General features: G+C 39.1%; 1 protein-coding gene across 1 annotated transcript in view; it reads left to right on the top strand.

Annotated features, from left to right (window-relative positions):
• mcf2l2 (MCF.2 cell line derived transforming sequence-like 2) overlaps positions 1-17,048 on the top strand; it is a 103,954-nt gene that overhangs the window by 10,219 nt on the left and 76,687 nt on the right. The window contains exons 3-14 of the mRNA XM_055221591.1: positions 5,638-5,752; positions 6,283-6,373; positions 6,490-6,603; positions 6,967-7,083; positions 8,071-8,220; positions 8,766-8,890; positions 11,466-11,580; positions 12,087-12,206; positions 12,790-12,981; positions 13,635-13,826; positions 14,299-14,482; positions 15,586-15,692. Of these exons, the coding sequence (XP_055077566.1) occupies positions 5,638-5,752; positions 6,283-6,373; positions 6,490-6,603; positions 6,967-7,083; positions 8,071-8,220; positions 8,766-8,890; positions 11,466-11,580; positions 12,087-12,206; positions 12,790-12,981; positions 13,635-13,826; positions 14,299-14,482; positions 15,586-15,692 (1,622 nt within the window). The remainder of the gene's footprint in view (positions 1-5,637; positions 5,753-6,282; positions 6,374-6,489; positions 6,604-6,966; positions 7,084-8,070; positions 8,221-8,765; positions 8,891-11,465; positions 11,581-12,086; positions 12,207-12,789; positions 12,982-13,634; positions 13,827-14,298; positions 14,483-15,585; positions 15,693-17,048) is intronic.

The following is a 17,048-nucleotide window of genomic DNA, read 5'->3' as shown; positions in this document are numbered from 1 at the left end:
TAATGTTTTTATACATAAGATATTAATAAGCAGTAGTTACATGTTTCTAAGCGTATCTAAAATGTTACTAATAAATCAATAACAGTATCCACATGTGTGTAGTGGGAATAATGTTTCTCAAACTATGGCAAATACATGAAATAAATAAATGAATAGATTGCACATAGTTATTTATACGCTGTCCACAAATGTCTACAAAAACGACCAACAAACACAATACTTTAGTAAATTATTTAAAAGCCATTAATAAGATAAAGGACCCTTATTAAAGTGATACTAAACACTACGGCTTCCTGTCCCGTCGCCATTTTGAAATCAGTCGTAAACATAAATCTGTTTTGTTGTCTATACCTTTAACCGCTCAAGCTGAAATTGAATTGCTTTTCTTTAGCTACTGTGCATTATTAATGTTGTTGTTATTCTGTTTATGTCCTGTAAAGTGATCTTAGGCCCTTATAAATAAAACAAATTATTATTATTAGGCCCAAGCGTCACAACTGCTGCAGCATCCTTTTTTAACACCAACCAACAACAAACTGTACATGTTTTCTGTTCACAGTTTAGTAAAACACTAGCAAAAAGTCTATTTTAGAATGTTAAAATTACTTATTAGTTCTTTAAAAAGGAGGTATTTCACTTCTATGGGGTATTAACTGCAAGACGTAACATATTGAGATCACCAAGTTACCTTTTATTGTTTTAAAAATGCTACATTACACTGTATATTACACCAAGTTCTCACACTATACTTGTTGAAGACTTGACACGATTTCATCAAATTATTTAAAGGAGATTATTAAATTGAGAATTAGGTCTCATTAGCTGGCTTGCCAAGTGTTAACAGCATTATTACTGGATTAATCTACACTTAGTAAGAGGAGAAATTATGCTAAACACTGGAATTGTTGTGCATCATCGTTGTGTGAAATACTTTTTGACATATAGCCAAAAAAAGCTACATTTTAAAGGTCCTATATTACGTAAAATTGACTCATGTGAGCATTTAGCCATGTCAGAATGTTACCTCCTCAAAAATATACCTGCATTATTGAGCTGTCTACATCTCCAAAGCTCAAAATGATCTGTTCCACCTTGTGATGTCATGAAGCTCCTTTTTACCTTTTGTTTTGTAGAAATCATCATCAAATCCATTCCCACTCTGAAATAATCCAATTGATTCTAGTGAAGATGTGTGGAGTTTAAAAAACACAATGGAGCACTTCCTGTATTACCACATGACATCACAAGGTGGAACAGATCATTTTCTGCTTGAAGAAAGAGCCTAAATGGGCAGGGTTTGTGTGTTTTATACATGTGTGAATGAAACAAAACACAACTCCGGGTAAGTTTGTTATGAGGAAACATAATTATCACATAGATCAGAAAATAGTGTAACATGGGCCATTTTTAAAGCTGTATTAAAACTTGTGGTTGACCAGACAATACAATTCGCAGTTTAACTAAAATTAGCAGAAAGCCATGCACAGTCACGAGCTTTTGCCCACATTTCTCCCTTTGGCGAGTTTACAGTTTTAGTAGCACTCTCTGAGGAGCTCTACAAACACAACTCAGCGAGACTCTAACTGCATCACAACATCTGCTGCATTCATTATTCAAGAAGGAAGTGAGTCACAGTGGTACAGTCAAGGTGAATTGGTTAAAGGTGTACTGTGCAACTTTTCTGGTGGAGTGCACTTTTAACTAAACGATTTAACAGTTACACACAGAAATGTAGCTGTGTTAACTGGCATGAACATCGTATTTACCACTAACTAACAGCAAACCTTTCATGATTTTTGTTCGCAATTTAGTAAAACAGTGGCAAATAGTCGATTTAAAAAAGTTAAAATGACTTGTTAGTTCCTTAAAGAGGAATTATTTTACTTCTGCTTTTACTTTTGGGGTTTTTTAACCGCTAACACATAACATATTTAGATCACCATGTTGTCTTTTATTGTTTTGAAAAGGCTATATTCCCCAAAAACGTATTCATATATTTCCCTCTCCCTTTGCTCTCGGTGTTAAGTCACTCCCCCTTCAGAGCACTGTCCCATTACAAATGAATCTACTGTAGATCGCATCAGGTTTGTGAAGTTGTTGTGTACAGTTTTGTATCATGTTTTTGTATATTTATAGAGAATTGTCACATTGGAGCGTGGATGACGTAGGGTTGTGGGTTGAGCATTGGACTGAATCTTACAGCTAAATGTAAGGAGGGTTTGAATAGTGCAGGGAGAGATCGCTAAATTACTCAAACATGCATGGATGACGTCTAAAACCTCTTCTTTTTGATGAGAGAATGACTTTATAACATGGCAGAAAGCTGAAAAAAAAACCTAGGAAGTATAGTGGCAGCTTGTCTGCTTTAAATAGGGATCTTTTCCTTCTGGAGCAAAAAATACTCCAATAAAAGTAAAAGTACCACATGAAAAAATTTACTGAAATCAAGGTTTTCAAGTACCCGTTTAAAAATGTACTTAAAGAGTAAAATGTAAAAGTATTTCACGCATATTTTGAGATCTAATAAAGCTTCAAATGTAGTGATTATGATAAAGATTTGTGCTCAGAAACGATTAAATCAGTCGTTTTTTCCCGTTTTTATTTGTATACAGTATTTTTGTTTGCTCAAATTATAAACATGTTAAAAATAAACCTCTCAGCCTTTTCAGCAAGTCTCAAACAACAATGAAAAGTAATGTTACTTTTCAGTAGAACGTACAGATACCTGCTCTTAAATGTCGTGAAGTAAAAGTAAAAAGTCTCCACTTTAAATCTACTTAAGAGTCATCCCCCGCTGTACTTACAGTCATCAGGCCTCTCACAGTCTCCAGCGGTGCCCTCAGACTTTCCACATGTGCGCTGGGTGTCAGGAGCTCTGTGGTTCGTCTGGCATGTTTCTCATTCTTCTCTGACACACAAATAACAACTCTCTCCAAAATCTCTTCCTCAGCATTACTTTGGCGCTGTTATGTAAGTTATTAAGTGCCAACTCCAGGGTATTTATAGACTATCAGCAAACGTCTGACATCAAGCAGTAAATGGTGGCACAGTGGTTGACTTTTACCACACAACAAGAAGGTCCCAGGTTCTAGTCCTGACTGGGTTTTACTGGGAGGAGTTTGTGTATTATCCTTCAGGGTTCCTACTAAACTAAAACATTCACAAACTACAACTTTTTAGGTCAAACCGAACTCAAGATGTGTGTATGGGTCACTGAGTCCTGCACAGTTTGCCCCAGCAGGGTTGATGATTGATGGATGGGTCAAATGCAGACGACAACATTTCCTACAATAAAATCTTCCTTGTCTTATCTAATAGGAGTCAGGATTAAACCACTTTTAAACACTTAATTCATGGACTAAACCAGGTCTTTAAAACATTTCTGTTGGTAGGTTCACTTTCTCCATGGAGATGTTACACTTCACTGCAGATGTTTTATTTGCTAAACATATATTCATGACTAAAATATCTTGATAAAAATGCATTCTTACCATCAGCTCGCTCACCTTTTCACAGATCTAACATGTAACTCGTCATACTGTGGAATAGGGGCGACAGTGGCTCAGTTTGTAGACCGTTCGTCCACTGATCTGAAAGGTTGGCGGTTTGAATCCCACTCTCGACTGAAAAACATCATTGGTAGAGCGGTCAGATTGGCGCTGCGATTCAACACAGATGATAACTGTTATTCTGTCCTTGGGCAAGACTCTTAACTCTCTCCGCCTCCAGAGTCTACATGTGAATTGTTCCTTGATGTAAAGCGCTTTGAGTGTCGTGAAGGTGGAAAAGCGCTATAAATGTGACCATTTACCATCTTCCAGGCAAAGCAATAACATTAATTTGGACTAAAATAGGTCTATAAAGTGACAAAAACCATAACTAAACCAGGTCTAAATCACTATTATACACTGTCCATTCGTTTTACAAGTTTGGTTTTATATTTCCCTGCATTCCTTTGTGGCTGTGGCTAATGCAGCAGTCTTGTAGGAGTCCTGTTCTGCGCTGTGTCGGGCAAATACATTCCATAGTTTTTGACCTTTGTGGGACACGTGTAGGTTAATCTGATTGTGAAGCTATTTATGTACGTCAGCGCTTTTACACATTTAAAAAGGTCATTATAGGCCAATATATGAGGACAGGTTAATGCAGTTTGTAAAGGATTCATGTCAGTTTGTGTATTCTGTTATATCTGACTTATAATATCGAGTGTCTAGAGTGTCTTTAGTCTTTTGATGCAACCACTACTACTGCATGTTTGCTTCTGTTTTAACAAAATTAAATCTTCATTGGTATGTGCACTGTGGACATGAAACGATCAAAAGGCGTCCCCTGTGTGAGAGCTGCTGTTGTGGTTCACTGCTGCCATCTTGTGACGCTTTTGTGTAAGCTGTTTTCATATTATAGGAGAGGTAATTACAGTTAGTTACAGTTAAATGAATGAAAGGCTTTTACTGTTATTTGGTCATTGTGTCAGTAGTAATAATGAATATTCCAACTGCAAGATCCATTCAATTCTGTCAACTGGGCAAAAGTTTTAGAGTGAAAACGGTTTGCTGCTCACTGTCTCCCTCTATCTGAAAGGAGGAGATAACTACACTGAGACCAACACATTTTTGTTTACAGTTTCTGCTTGTAAACTGTGCCTGAGTCATATTTTGCATAATCGTTCAAGCCCCTAATGGGTTCTGTCACATATTAGTTGTTCCTCTTGTTTTCCTTGTTTTGATTCAGGTCTTAAAGGAGTTAAATTAAACCTAAATCAAAACAAGAAAAACAGCCAACAGTAGCGAGAGCCAGAATTGATAGTTGACACTCTGTATTCTAATCTTTACTGCGGAAACTTGACCTCCGTCACAACCACCTGTATCTCTTGTGTTGTCAGCTCTTGATTAGCTCTTGTTGATTAGAGACGGACCGTTTAGGGCCCAAAGCCTCAATCTTATGCGTTGAGATATGCCCAGTGGCCTTGTGCTACTTTGACTAGTCCAAACTGGTTTTCCTGTTACGATTGTTCTAATGGTATAAATATCCTGTATGTATGTTTACTTGACAGCTGCGGGTTAGAGTTACGTTGCTTCAATAAACTAGACTCTTTGATTCAACACAACTTCTTAGTTTATTTTATATTTTACATGTTTTTGCTCTTAGAAAATTCCACAGCAGGGTTAATGTGGCTTAGTTACACCTTTTGAGAAGCAGTAATTCCCAAAAGAAGCGCTAACAACGAAGTACAATGACAGCAAAAATAGTAAATAAAAATATGAGACCAACATAAAGAACTGAGCGACATCATAAATTATGTCAAAATCTCTTCTTATCTCATTCACGTGGACAGAATCTCGTATCTCATATCTCGTGTCGTCTTGTAGAAGTCACGTCCAACCTCTGTTAAACTCAAACATGTGATATTGTGACATCCTATATAAAAGTATAAACAAAACAAGCGTACATTTAAGCTCAAATAAAGAAATAAAAGAAAATCACTAGCAATACATGTTTTTCAAATGTATATTCCCACTCTAACTAGTATATTTTTACTTTTTTGCAATTATTTTAATATGTTTGCCATACAGTTAAATGAGAGAAGTACCACATATAAAAATATAAAGTTTTGTTTAACATCAAATTGTGTTGCAGGAGGAAGAGGGAAGGACGGCGCTCCGATCATCACCTTCCCGGAGTACTCAGGCTTCAGCGAGGTCCCGGACGAAGACTTCCTCAATGTGGTCACCTACCTGACCAGCATACCCAGGTGACCTAACCACAGCGACTGAAGCAACATTTCATCTAAGGGACAAACTAAAACACAATCACTCATTTCATTACTTGACATGTTGTTTCTATGAGCGAATAGCATTCCCTCTATGTTCTGCTCATAATCCTAAAAGCAAAATGTGTCTCGTCCCAGTACAGATGAGTTGTATAAGCAGATCTTGTGGTTAAAGTATGTGTAGTGTCTGCATCTAATTATAAACCGGTTTATTGTCCAATAATCAGGAAGTGTGCATTACCACGCTTAGTTGTTTTTAGCATTACCGTTACAGCAAGACTCAAGGCTCTTGTCTCTGAAAGTTGTGAAAAGCACTTATGAACTCATCACAGTGAAACATTAGGGTGCACAGAATACATAAGGTAAGTGAGGAATAACTTTGGACCATATAGCTGCTCTTGTGACGTATACGAGTACATAAGTTTAATTGATGTGGTTTTAACATAAATGTGTCTACTGTATTTGAAGCTCCCTGTCAGCCTCATAATCTGTCCTGTCTCTTCTCGGTTCAGTCTGGATGCTGCGAGTATCGGCTTCATCATCATCATCGACCGCAGGAAGGACAAATGGAGCGCGGTCAAGGCCTCTCTCAACAGGATTGCTGTGAGTTTCCTCTATACTCACCAAATTTACTTTCATATTTAATCAAAGTACATGTCATAACTGAATACTGACCACTTAATGCTTGCTCAGTACATTTCTCTTTTTTCTTTTTCCAGGGAGCGTTCCCAGGAAATCTGCAGCTGGTGTTGGTGCTCAGACCCTCCAGGTTTTTCCAAAGAGCCATCGCCGACATCGGAATCAAACTGCACAAAGATGATTTTAAGATGAAGGTAATGCTGAAGGACAGATTCAGTTTGCAGTGCATTTGAAAATCTGAAGACTTTCTGCACCGTTAATGCAAGAATCAGTAAAATTTCAAAACATGTTTGTAAAGGTCCACTCCAAACTATGTTATAATTTAATAATCAATTGTTTAAAATTGACCCATATCACTTAAAACTGTAATTATACATGCATCACAAGACGAGGACAACACGCAGATATACTTTTTTTAATCATAAAATGGTCCTAAAGTCTTATTCAAAAAATATTATTTCGTTGTTGATATGTTGTATCTAAAGTCAGAGTATGAAAATATATTTTAAAAGTTCCACTTTATTGTACCATTTTATATATTTGTGTTATGTTTTCAGATTGTAATGCTGAACTCAGTGTCGGACCTGCATAACTATGTGGACAGAACACAGCTGACCCGAGAGCTGGGAGGGCATCTGGACTACTGCCACAGCCAATGGATACACCACAGGACGGTGAGGAACACACAACATTTTTTATTACATTTTACTGTAACCAACCAAACTGGAGAGCACTTTACCCCTCCAAGCCTCTTCCACTTAAAGTTTAAGTTAAAGGTTAGTTAGTTGTTCATCTATTTTATTTAGTGGAACTTTGTTGAATATGTTACATTGCATATTGTTTTTGGGTAATACTTGCTAATGTTTTTAAGGGAGTTATATTTTGCAACATCACTTCACTTTTATGAGCTTTTTAAGAGCCCACACTACACTATTTTCTGATCTATGTTATGTTGTTTCCTCCTCAAAAATAGACCTGGAGTTGTGTTTTGTTTCTTTCACACATGTTTAACACACAAACCTGCATATTTAAACTGAGTTTCTCTCTCAAACAGAAGACACTCCGTTCCACCTTGTGATGTCATGTCGTAAAACAAGAAATGCTCCTCTGTGTTTTTAAATTCTTTAAATTCTAAACAACTTCACTGGAATTATTTGGATGATTTCAGCCCTGAAATTGCCAATCTCTGAACAAAAGGTAAAACTAACAGACTAATAATAAAGAGTTACTCAAACATGTGTGAATGAAACAAAACATAGCTCCAGGTCTGTTTTTGGGAAGGTAACAACATCATCATTAGATTACACACAATTATATTTGAGCAATTCATGCATATTTCTTAATGTAATAACCTACTGATACACGGCTAGCAACAGAGAATCAGCGGTGGCATTTTGAACAGGAAGTGAACTGGTCCGTTTCAGTTGTTGTGGTTTGTGGTTTCAGATCGATACAGCATTTTACAATGAAGAAGAAAATAATATAATAATCAACTCTGTATGTTATCATTTATCACATTAAAAACAGTCTGTATGCTTTAACGAGGAATGGAACTTGTGATTATGCTTTTCTATCAACTATGCTGCACTTCATGTGGTCTGGTCTTACACTGATCTCACGCCAATGTCATATTCCGCTGTGTTGTGCTTGTTTCTGTCCAGGCCATAGAGAATTTTGCAGTGACGGTGAAAAGCACGGCCCAGATGCTGCAGAGTTTTGGCACAAATCTGGCAGAAACAGAGCTGCCCAACGACGTCCAATGCACCAAAGACATGCTGCTGTCTCACACTGACAAGCACAACAATCTCAAGGTATTCACCTACTGACGATACGCCAACAATATGAGATACTTTGAGGGACGGGCATTCTTGATATCCAGCAATATATTCACAGAAGTTCAAATGACAATAGAAGAGCAATGAAGCTAAAGAACATACGAATAAAAACATTAAGAATACACCAAATGATACTATATTCCAGTTAAAGACAACATGTAATTTTTTAACTTTATGATTTTTAGCCTTGCATTAGCTTTTAAAAATACTGATATCTTGTTGTTTTGTTTATTAAATGGGATATACATGACAAAAGAGCAGAAATCTTGGACTGCCTCAAATGTCTTCTGAGACTAAAACAGACAATGGAAAGCTACTATCAATAACAAGTTAGTTACTTATTAGACTTAGGGGATTCCCAGACTTTCCTCAATCCAGGCGCTTCCTCCAGCTCCTCCAGTGGGACCCCAAGGCGAGAGACATAGCCCCTCCAGCGTGTCCTGAGTCTACCCTGGGGCCTTAATTGTATTTTCTAATTCTTTCATTGTATAGCAATCAGACATTTCCTCTGTGTTTTCCAGGATGAGCTGAAGCTGGCTCTGAAGCAGGGCACCACACTGTTGGGCTGTATAAAAGAACAAGCCGGGAAGTCCGAGTGCCGCAAACTCAACCCAGACGAGATGGAGAACCAGACTACGGTGGAGAGGTAACAGTGAACTTAAAGTCATAAAAGAAAGCATTTTATAGAGTTTTGATAGGAAAGAAACTATGACTGAGTTTGAAACATATTAAGTAAGACAGCAGGTACAGCTTGTTTATCGAAAAAGTTTTCTAAAGGTTTTCAATTTCACACCACTTTTTTCATAACAAAATATGTTGAGCTGAAAATTGTCAAATTTAGGTGAGAAATGTAGTTCTAGAATTCTTACGTTACTAGTGAAGCACAGATCTTTCCACTGGTCATTTAACAGAGACACTTGAGCGAAATCGCCACACACAGAGAGAGCAGAAGCAAAATGCCAAAAGCTACCAGAAAAACCCTTCCAGCAAAGGCCGAAACAAGAGGGTTTCCAGTGCCCTCAGCCTCTCCAGATAAGGACATGGACCACTACAAGATCCAGCTGAAGAAGTTGGAAGATGAGAATACTGCACTGAAAAGGGACGTCACTGCTGAGATACAACTACGCAAATCCGTGGAGGATGAGCGAGATGTTCTCAAACTTAAGGTGGCCGCTCTAGAGAAAGATCTGGAGAAGGTGAAAGAAATCCAAGTGGCAGAGAGAAACGCCTTCAGTGTGGTCATCAAGAAGACTAAACTGGCATATGACAAGGTTGTCCATGAGAGGGACGAGTTCTCTCAAAGTCTTCAAGTCGTCCCCAAGCTTGAAGTGTCTCTGCAAAAGTCTGAGCGAGAAAAGCAGCGACTCCAACAAGAGATGGAAGACCTGAGAAGGTTCCATCATGAGGAACTGCAAAAGATTAAACAACAGACACTTGGTTTGGTGGAGATATCAGAGAACCTGGAACCTGAAATGAGACTGAAGGATGAACGTGAGCAAGCCTTAATGCAGCAAGTTGCTCAGCTGAAGTTTGAAATTCAGCAAATGACTGAACAAGAAGCCTGCAAAGAGACAGAGACCAAAAAATCTACTCTGAAAGAATCCATCAAGGATCTCAAGGACGTCATGCAGGAGATGGACTTCCAGTTACAAGCCTCCACGGAGAAGGTGGAGCAGAAGGTGCAGGAGACAAGAGCACTGGAAAATAAAGCTGCAGATCTGGAGGTGATGATGGACCAGATGAAGACTGAAGAAATCCAGAGGTCCACTGTCTGGGAGCAGGAGATGTGTGTTTTGAAAAAAGAGAACGTTGCATTGGTGGAGAAGGTCCATGTTTTGGACCAGATGAGACGTGAAGAAGCTGAGAGGTCCACAGCTTTGGGGCAGGACATGGATGTTCTTTTGGAGGAGCTCAGAGCAGAGCGTGAGGCTAACATACTGCTTTCAGAGAAGATTCAACTCCTGGAGCAGAAGAAAAAGAACAAGTGGTACAGGAGGCTGTTTTCATGCTCCACATAGACCTCCACCACCCATCGCTTTCATTAGCATTTCATCCATCCATCCATCCATTTTCTTCGGCTTATCCGGGGCCGGGTCGCGGGGGCAGCAGTCTAAGCAGGGACTCCCAGACTTCCCTCACCCCAGACATGTCCTCCAACTCCTCCGGTGGAACCCCAAGGCGTTCCCAGGCCAGCCGAGAGACATAGTCCCTCCAGCGTGTCCTGGGTCTTCCCCGGGGCCTCCTCCCGGTGGGACATGCCCAGAACACCTCCCTAGGGAGGCGTCCAGGAGGCATCCTGAGCAGATGCCCGAGCCACCTCAGCTGGCAGCGGCTCTACTCCGAGCTCCTCCCGTGTGACTGAGCTCCTCACCCTATCCCTAAGGGTGCGCCCGGCCACCCTGCGGAGGAAACACATTTCGGCCGCTTATATCCGCGATCTTGTCCTTTCGGTCATTACCCAGAGCTCATGACCATAGGTGAGGGTAGGAACGTAGATTGACCGGTAAATCGAGAGCTTCGCCTTTCGGCTCAGCTCCTTCTTCACCACAACGGACCAATACAGCAACCGCATCACTGCAGACGCTGCACCGATCTGCCTGTCAATCTCACGCTCCATCCTTCCCTCACTCGTGAACAAGACCCCGAGATACTTGAACTCCTCCACTTGAGGCAGAGACTCTCCACCCACCCGGAGAGAGCAAACCACCTTTTTCCGGTCGAGAACCATGGCCTCAGATTTGGAGGAGCTGATTCTCATCCCAGCCGCTTCACACTCGGCTGCAAACCGGCCCAAACTGAAGAAGCCATCAGGACCACATCATCTGCAAACAGCAGAGATGAGATCCTGTGTTTCCCGAACCAGGGACAGGTCAGCCAGTTTAATTACAGATGACGGCTTTAAAGGTGCATATCATGTAACTTTTTTAGTGGAGGGTATAACACCTGTTTATCTCCAGAGAAGTAGGTTGGCCTTGAATGTTCCACAGTATTGCTCTTACCCATCTCCATGGAGACAGATATGTTGTGGAATACAATAAACCACTCTTGTCTAGATGGAAAAAGTATTTGGATCGATTCTCCAGATGACAATAATATTTTACAACATGTATCCAACTGGAATTGAAATATCACTTTTTTTTAAACTTCATATTTCAATTGTGTGTATCTTCAAAAACACCTCTCCTCATGTGTGTGACTGAGTTGCGGTTTGGTTGTTGCAGACTGCTGGCTCAGTTGGATGAGACGGAGAATGCCTTTGAACAGTTTTGGTGCAAACATCATCTGAAATTGGAGCAATGTCTGCAGCTCCGGCACTTTGAGCAGGACTTCAGAGAGGTACCACTCAACTTAACATGTGCCAGGGGTCATTTTGACAAGACATTTCAATTTAGTCTCATGATTTTTAGTTTTAGTCTAAATTTATAAAAAAAAAAAAAAAAAAGGTTTAGTCTAGTTTTAACTAGTGTGAATTTCAACTATGATAAACTATACGGCATTATTTCATACAACATATTCAGACGTGTTCTTGGACATTGAGTTTGTTTGGTTTGAGAATTGAATAGAATTGAAAAGTGAATCTATCAGTACTTTTAGTCGATGAAAATATGTACTTTTTGTCACAGCTTTAGCAGATAAAATTGCACACAACTTTAGTAATAGTTTTAGTCATTAGGAGTACTATTTGTAAAGTCTCTTTTTAGTGTTAGTAAGCAAAAACATTGACAAAACTGTGACAATGTATTTTAGTCAATGAAATGAACACTGCTATAGACCCTCCTGTCATTGAGAGGGGCCATACATTTGTTTTTAGTGTGGTTTCAAACCCTGCTCTCCTCTTACAGGTGAAAGTGTCTCTGGACAGTCTGCTGGTGAGCCTGAGTGAGCTGCCGGACACTGGGGACTGTGTGGCCCGAGTGGAGCAGCTACTCAAGGAGCTCAAGGCTCTGGAGGAGAAGGCTCAGGTCAGTCGCACACAAGAGAAACACTGCAGCTGTGTCACCAACAATTTAACTCACAAAGTTAAACACATTGCGGAAAATGTGGAGGAATTAATATTTTTTTTATATTGTTATTCATAGTCCCTAATCCACAAATAAGAGTAGATTATGTCATTGTACTTAACAAAAGTTTACAATACTTCATCAGCTATGATAAAGACATGTGAATGACAAGTAATATATTCTTACTTGGATTAAAACATATTCTTTTCATTACAGTAGATTTGACTTGTCAAGTAAAATTATCTACCATACTCAGAAGACTTAAATCAAGTACTCAAAATAATATTCAGATCACCTGAATTTGGTTTTGAGTATCTTTTATGCCTTGATAAGTGAAAAGTTTCTACAGTACATAATTCAAGTCATTTTAACCCAGGTAGATATTATTACACACATGCCTTTAAAACCTCATGTGTCAAAATGAAACTAATTTTACCAGTATCGGTTGGCCCTCTAAATCTCTTTTTCCACAACAGACCCAAACTATATAATTCCCCCCCTTTGTAATAAACTTGACCCTGACCATTGACCTTCTCCTTCCCAGGTGTCTCTGGAGAAGGCCCAGCTCCACGCGCAGCATGGGGACCAGCTCATCCAAAGCGACCACTACGCCGTAGACTCCATCAGGCCCAAATGTGTGGAGCTGAGGAGGGTCTGCGACGACTTCAGCAACGAGAACCAGAGGAAACAGGAAGTGCTCACCAAGTCCCTCCAGATACTGCAGGGCATAGATAAGGTCAGTGCGCTTGTTATTCCAGGGATTTAGCTTATACCATTTTAATTACGTTTTATTTTACACATCACAACTGAAGCTGGGATGCTATTTAACGTCATATACTGTCATATATTGAAGACACGTTAAATTGTAGAGAACCTTTCTGCTATAAAACTAATCCTGTTCTGCTTTCTAAATAGATAATAGTTTCAAGAACCAAATAAAAAATGTAAACCAGCAATTGTTATCACTAAAATCAGTATTGCATTATATGGCCCAAGCCTGTCTGTGTGGAGTTTGCGTCTATCTCCCTATGTCTGGATTTGTGTCCTCCGGGTACTCCAGTTTCCCCAACAACCCAAAACATGCCAGTAGGTCAAATCCTCCAGCTAAGATTGGTAGAGCGTTTGTTCACTGATCCGAACGTTGGTGTTTCTTGACATAAACATCACTGGTTGAGAGGTCCTTATGTCCTTGAACATGGCACTTAACCCACCTCGCCCCATGTGTGTCTGAATGGGTGAGTGATTCCTTGATGTAAAGTACTTTGAGTGCCTCGAAGGTGGAAAAGCGCTATATAAAATGTGACCATGTGTCACCAAGATCTGGAGATGGGTTGCACTGCTCTTTACAGGTTACCCCCAAAATGTACCATGCTGTTTGTTGTTGTCCAGGTTAACCAATGGTGTGAGTCGGGGATCTACCTGCTGGCCTCTCAGGCTGTGGACAAGTGCCAGTCTCAGGAGGGAGCAGAGTCTGCGCTCAGTGACATCGAGAACTTTCTGGATTCAGCTCAGAAGAACCAACTGACAGAACTGAGGAACCTGCACAACCAGAATGAGCTGGTGCTGTCCGAGGACCTTAAGGTGGGACTGTGTTTGTGTGATCGTGGAGAGAGTCCTATAGCGCTGTCTCTGGCATTATAATGTGGTATTGAAGAGAAATGTTTTTAATGTGCTTTTTTTTAGAAGTAGTACCTAGATGTAAACAAAAAAGGAAGACAATTCTAAAGAAACTTGTCTCCATTGATTCCTGGTTTGAGCCCAGTTTAATCCAGATGGTAGATTTGGTTTGGTCTTGTTCTAGTCCTAGTTTAGTCTATAATTAATCCTAGTTTAGTCCCAGTTTTCACATTAAGTAAGTGTGAAGACATCCTAAACTGGAACTAAATCTGGAACCTAGACAAGGATAAACCAAAGCTAGAACAAGACCAAGCAAAGTATGACAATCAGGACTAAACTGGGTTAAAACCTAGACAAAACAAACACATGTGCCTAGAAAAGCACTAAAGGATCATTTTTCTGTGCTGTGTTTAACTTCTATTTGTGCCCCCTATAGGTCAGTGTGCTGAAGGCTCTGAAGCGCCTGGAGGACGTGCAGGAGATGTTTGAGAAGAGGAACGTGAGTTTGAAGAGACTATCTGCCAAACAGACCAGACCAGTGCAGCCCGTAGCCCCCAGACCAGAGTCCTCCCCCAAGAGACCCTCCCTCAAGAACACACGCAGCACTGGAGGGCAGCAGCGTATGTGCAACTCACTCCTTTTATGGAAAAAAACACACACGCATTCAATAGTACGCATAAGTGAATAAAATAACATTCATGAAGTATGTAAACAAATACAAATACTACTGTGAAGAGGACAGTTTAGTATCTGTTGTGTGGCAACCATTTTAGTGCAGATTTAGTTATTCTTTAAAGATACATCAAATTAACATGTCTATAATAATATTTTTAACACTTTAGTTTTGGGACCACATATTAATCGTATCATAAAGCACTTTGTCTGTGCTTTATAATACGATGTTTATCCAGATATGATCCATAGTAAAAGAAAAATTAAATGGGACAAAAATAAAGTCCATCTTTGAACAGGAATAGGGGCCTTAGACATCATTTATCTCCTATTTATAACTCCATCCTCAGACTTTAATCAAAACAAGGAAAACAACAGTGCTAGTCAGTATGATAATAGGAGCAGCAAAATGTCTACACTCACAAACTTTTGTCCGGTTGACGGAATTAAAATTTTCTTTTACTATATTACAATTTGCTTATTAAGATCATAGTGTAACAAGAATCGAATAAAGTACTTGCTGCTAGTTAGACATTAATATGTGGTATAATAAAATCTATATACACTACCAGTCAAAAGTTTGGACACACCCCCTCATTCATTGTTGTTTTTCCTTGTGTTTACTACTTTCTACATTGCATTTACATATGGAAGACATCAGTTATATGAAGCAGGATTTATGGAAGTATGTTGCAAAAAAAGAAACTGACCCTTGGCCTTCTCTCAATTAACTTATTGAAGTCACCTGAACTGGTTTAATTTCACAGCTGTGCCTTGTCAGAGTCAAGAAATGCCAAAAGTATAAACCAGGGTCCAAAGCAAAGAGTGTCTATTTTTACATATTTTATATCTAAAACAAGGTTTGAGCTATTTTGAGTTAATTTTTGTTTATGACCATGTGTGTCTATTTATAATTTTGATGCTTTCAGTGAGAATCTACAGTGTAAATAATGGAAATAAAGAAGAAAAATACATGATAAAGTGTGTCCAAACTTTTGACTGGTATTATAAGGCGTTTGTTTTTAGCATAAATCTTTTGTTTTCATTGCAGCTCTTGCCCGCCGTTTGTCTGATAACTCCAATAATGGCAAACCCCCAGTAGACAATGATCCCAACAAGAAGAAGAACATACGCAAAGCTGCCAAAGGAGGCATCAAGGTACATATTCTGATCTATGTTTGCAGACTTGCTCATAGACGGGTGTGTTACAGCAAATTGGTTCCCTTATATTATACGTTTAGGTTTATGCCTTGATCTATTAAGGCAAAGAGGGGAAAAAATCTATACATTCACAAATTCATAAATGAGAGATAGTAGAGTATTTACAAGTAGTAGTTTTAATAGAGATGCAGGCCTGACTGAGGATGCATCTGAGTTTTAAAGGGTGCAAAGACAATGATTTTCTATTAAATGTCTTTATTTTACCTGCCTCCAATGAGGGTGCAAACACTTTTAAGTGACGTTGCAATGAACTCTCTTGCACCTCTGTAAACCCAGACCTTTGTCTTGCTAATCAAATCATGTGATTTGTGAGATACACTGAAGCAACAGTAGTAAAAGGTTTAATAGTGGTGGTAGTAGTTCTAGACACAATGATAGGAGAAGAAATTTGCTACTTCTTTTTCACATATTGGATAGAAAAGCCCTAATATTGATGGAGCTTGGACCCAGTAGGGGGCTTATTTTAACGTGATTGAACAAGTGAGTTACATTATTCCAGTCAGGTTTATTCCCAACTTTTTTTAGCATCTAATTTAGTATCTGGCAACCCCAAAAGTAAGGAGCTCATTCTACTTTCTGATTGTATAATGATTTTGAGAACCAAATCAAAAACTGGAAACAACTTTAGGATTATCTTTTGTTTTTTCTATAATTGGAAATCATGATAAATAAAAACCTAACCTAAACCTAATAAATCAATATTTAAACTCAAGATGTTTACTTTATATCCCATGGCACACGTAGGCAATAGTTATAAAATATTAAGATTCACCTTACATATACTAGGCCTATCTTTGAACCTGAGCAGTGATACTATTATGTGCTAGTCAGTGTGTGAGCTTCATAGGTTGACAGGGTGGCCTCATATTTCACTGTCCCAGGACAAAAGACCAGAGCGGCCCTCTCACCTTTCACTGTGTCGGGTTTCTACTCTCACTTCAACTAAACAGTCGCTCCAAAACCAAAGCATTCTGTGTTTGGTTAAAGTAAAACGGTGCAGTGCCCCATGACAAAATACAACATCAATCATTTCATACACACAATAACTACTCTTTCAAGCCCTGTGCCCAGTTTTCCCCATGTATTTCAACTATATTTGTCTTGTCACAGTACAGATATATTGTATAAACAGCTCTTAGGGTCAGTGCAAGCCTGCTTTGTACTGCCTGCATCTAATTATAAAGCGCTTTATAATAATAATCAGGTAGTCTGCGGTTAGTATGCTATTTGTTGTTAATATTACTGTGGAACAAAAAGCTGCTCTGGTCTCTGACAGTTGTAAAAAGCGCTTAT

Source organism: Periophthalmus magnuspinnatus, chromosome 4, assembly GCF_009829125.3.
Source record: "Periophthalmus magnuspinnatus isolate fPerMag1 chromosome 4, fPerMag1.2.pri, whole genome shotgun sequence".
NCBI classification, from domain to species: Eukaryota; Metazoa; Chordata; class Actinopteri; order Gobiiformes; family Gobiidae; genus Periophthalmus; species Periophthalmus magnuspinnatus.
Note: the sequence above shows the minus strand (reverse complement) of the source record. Positions and strands in the feature narration are given on the sequence as shown.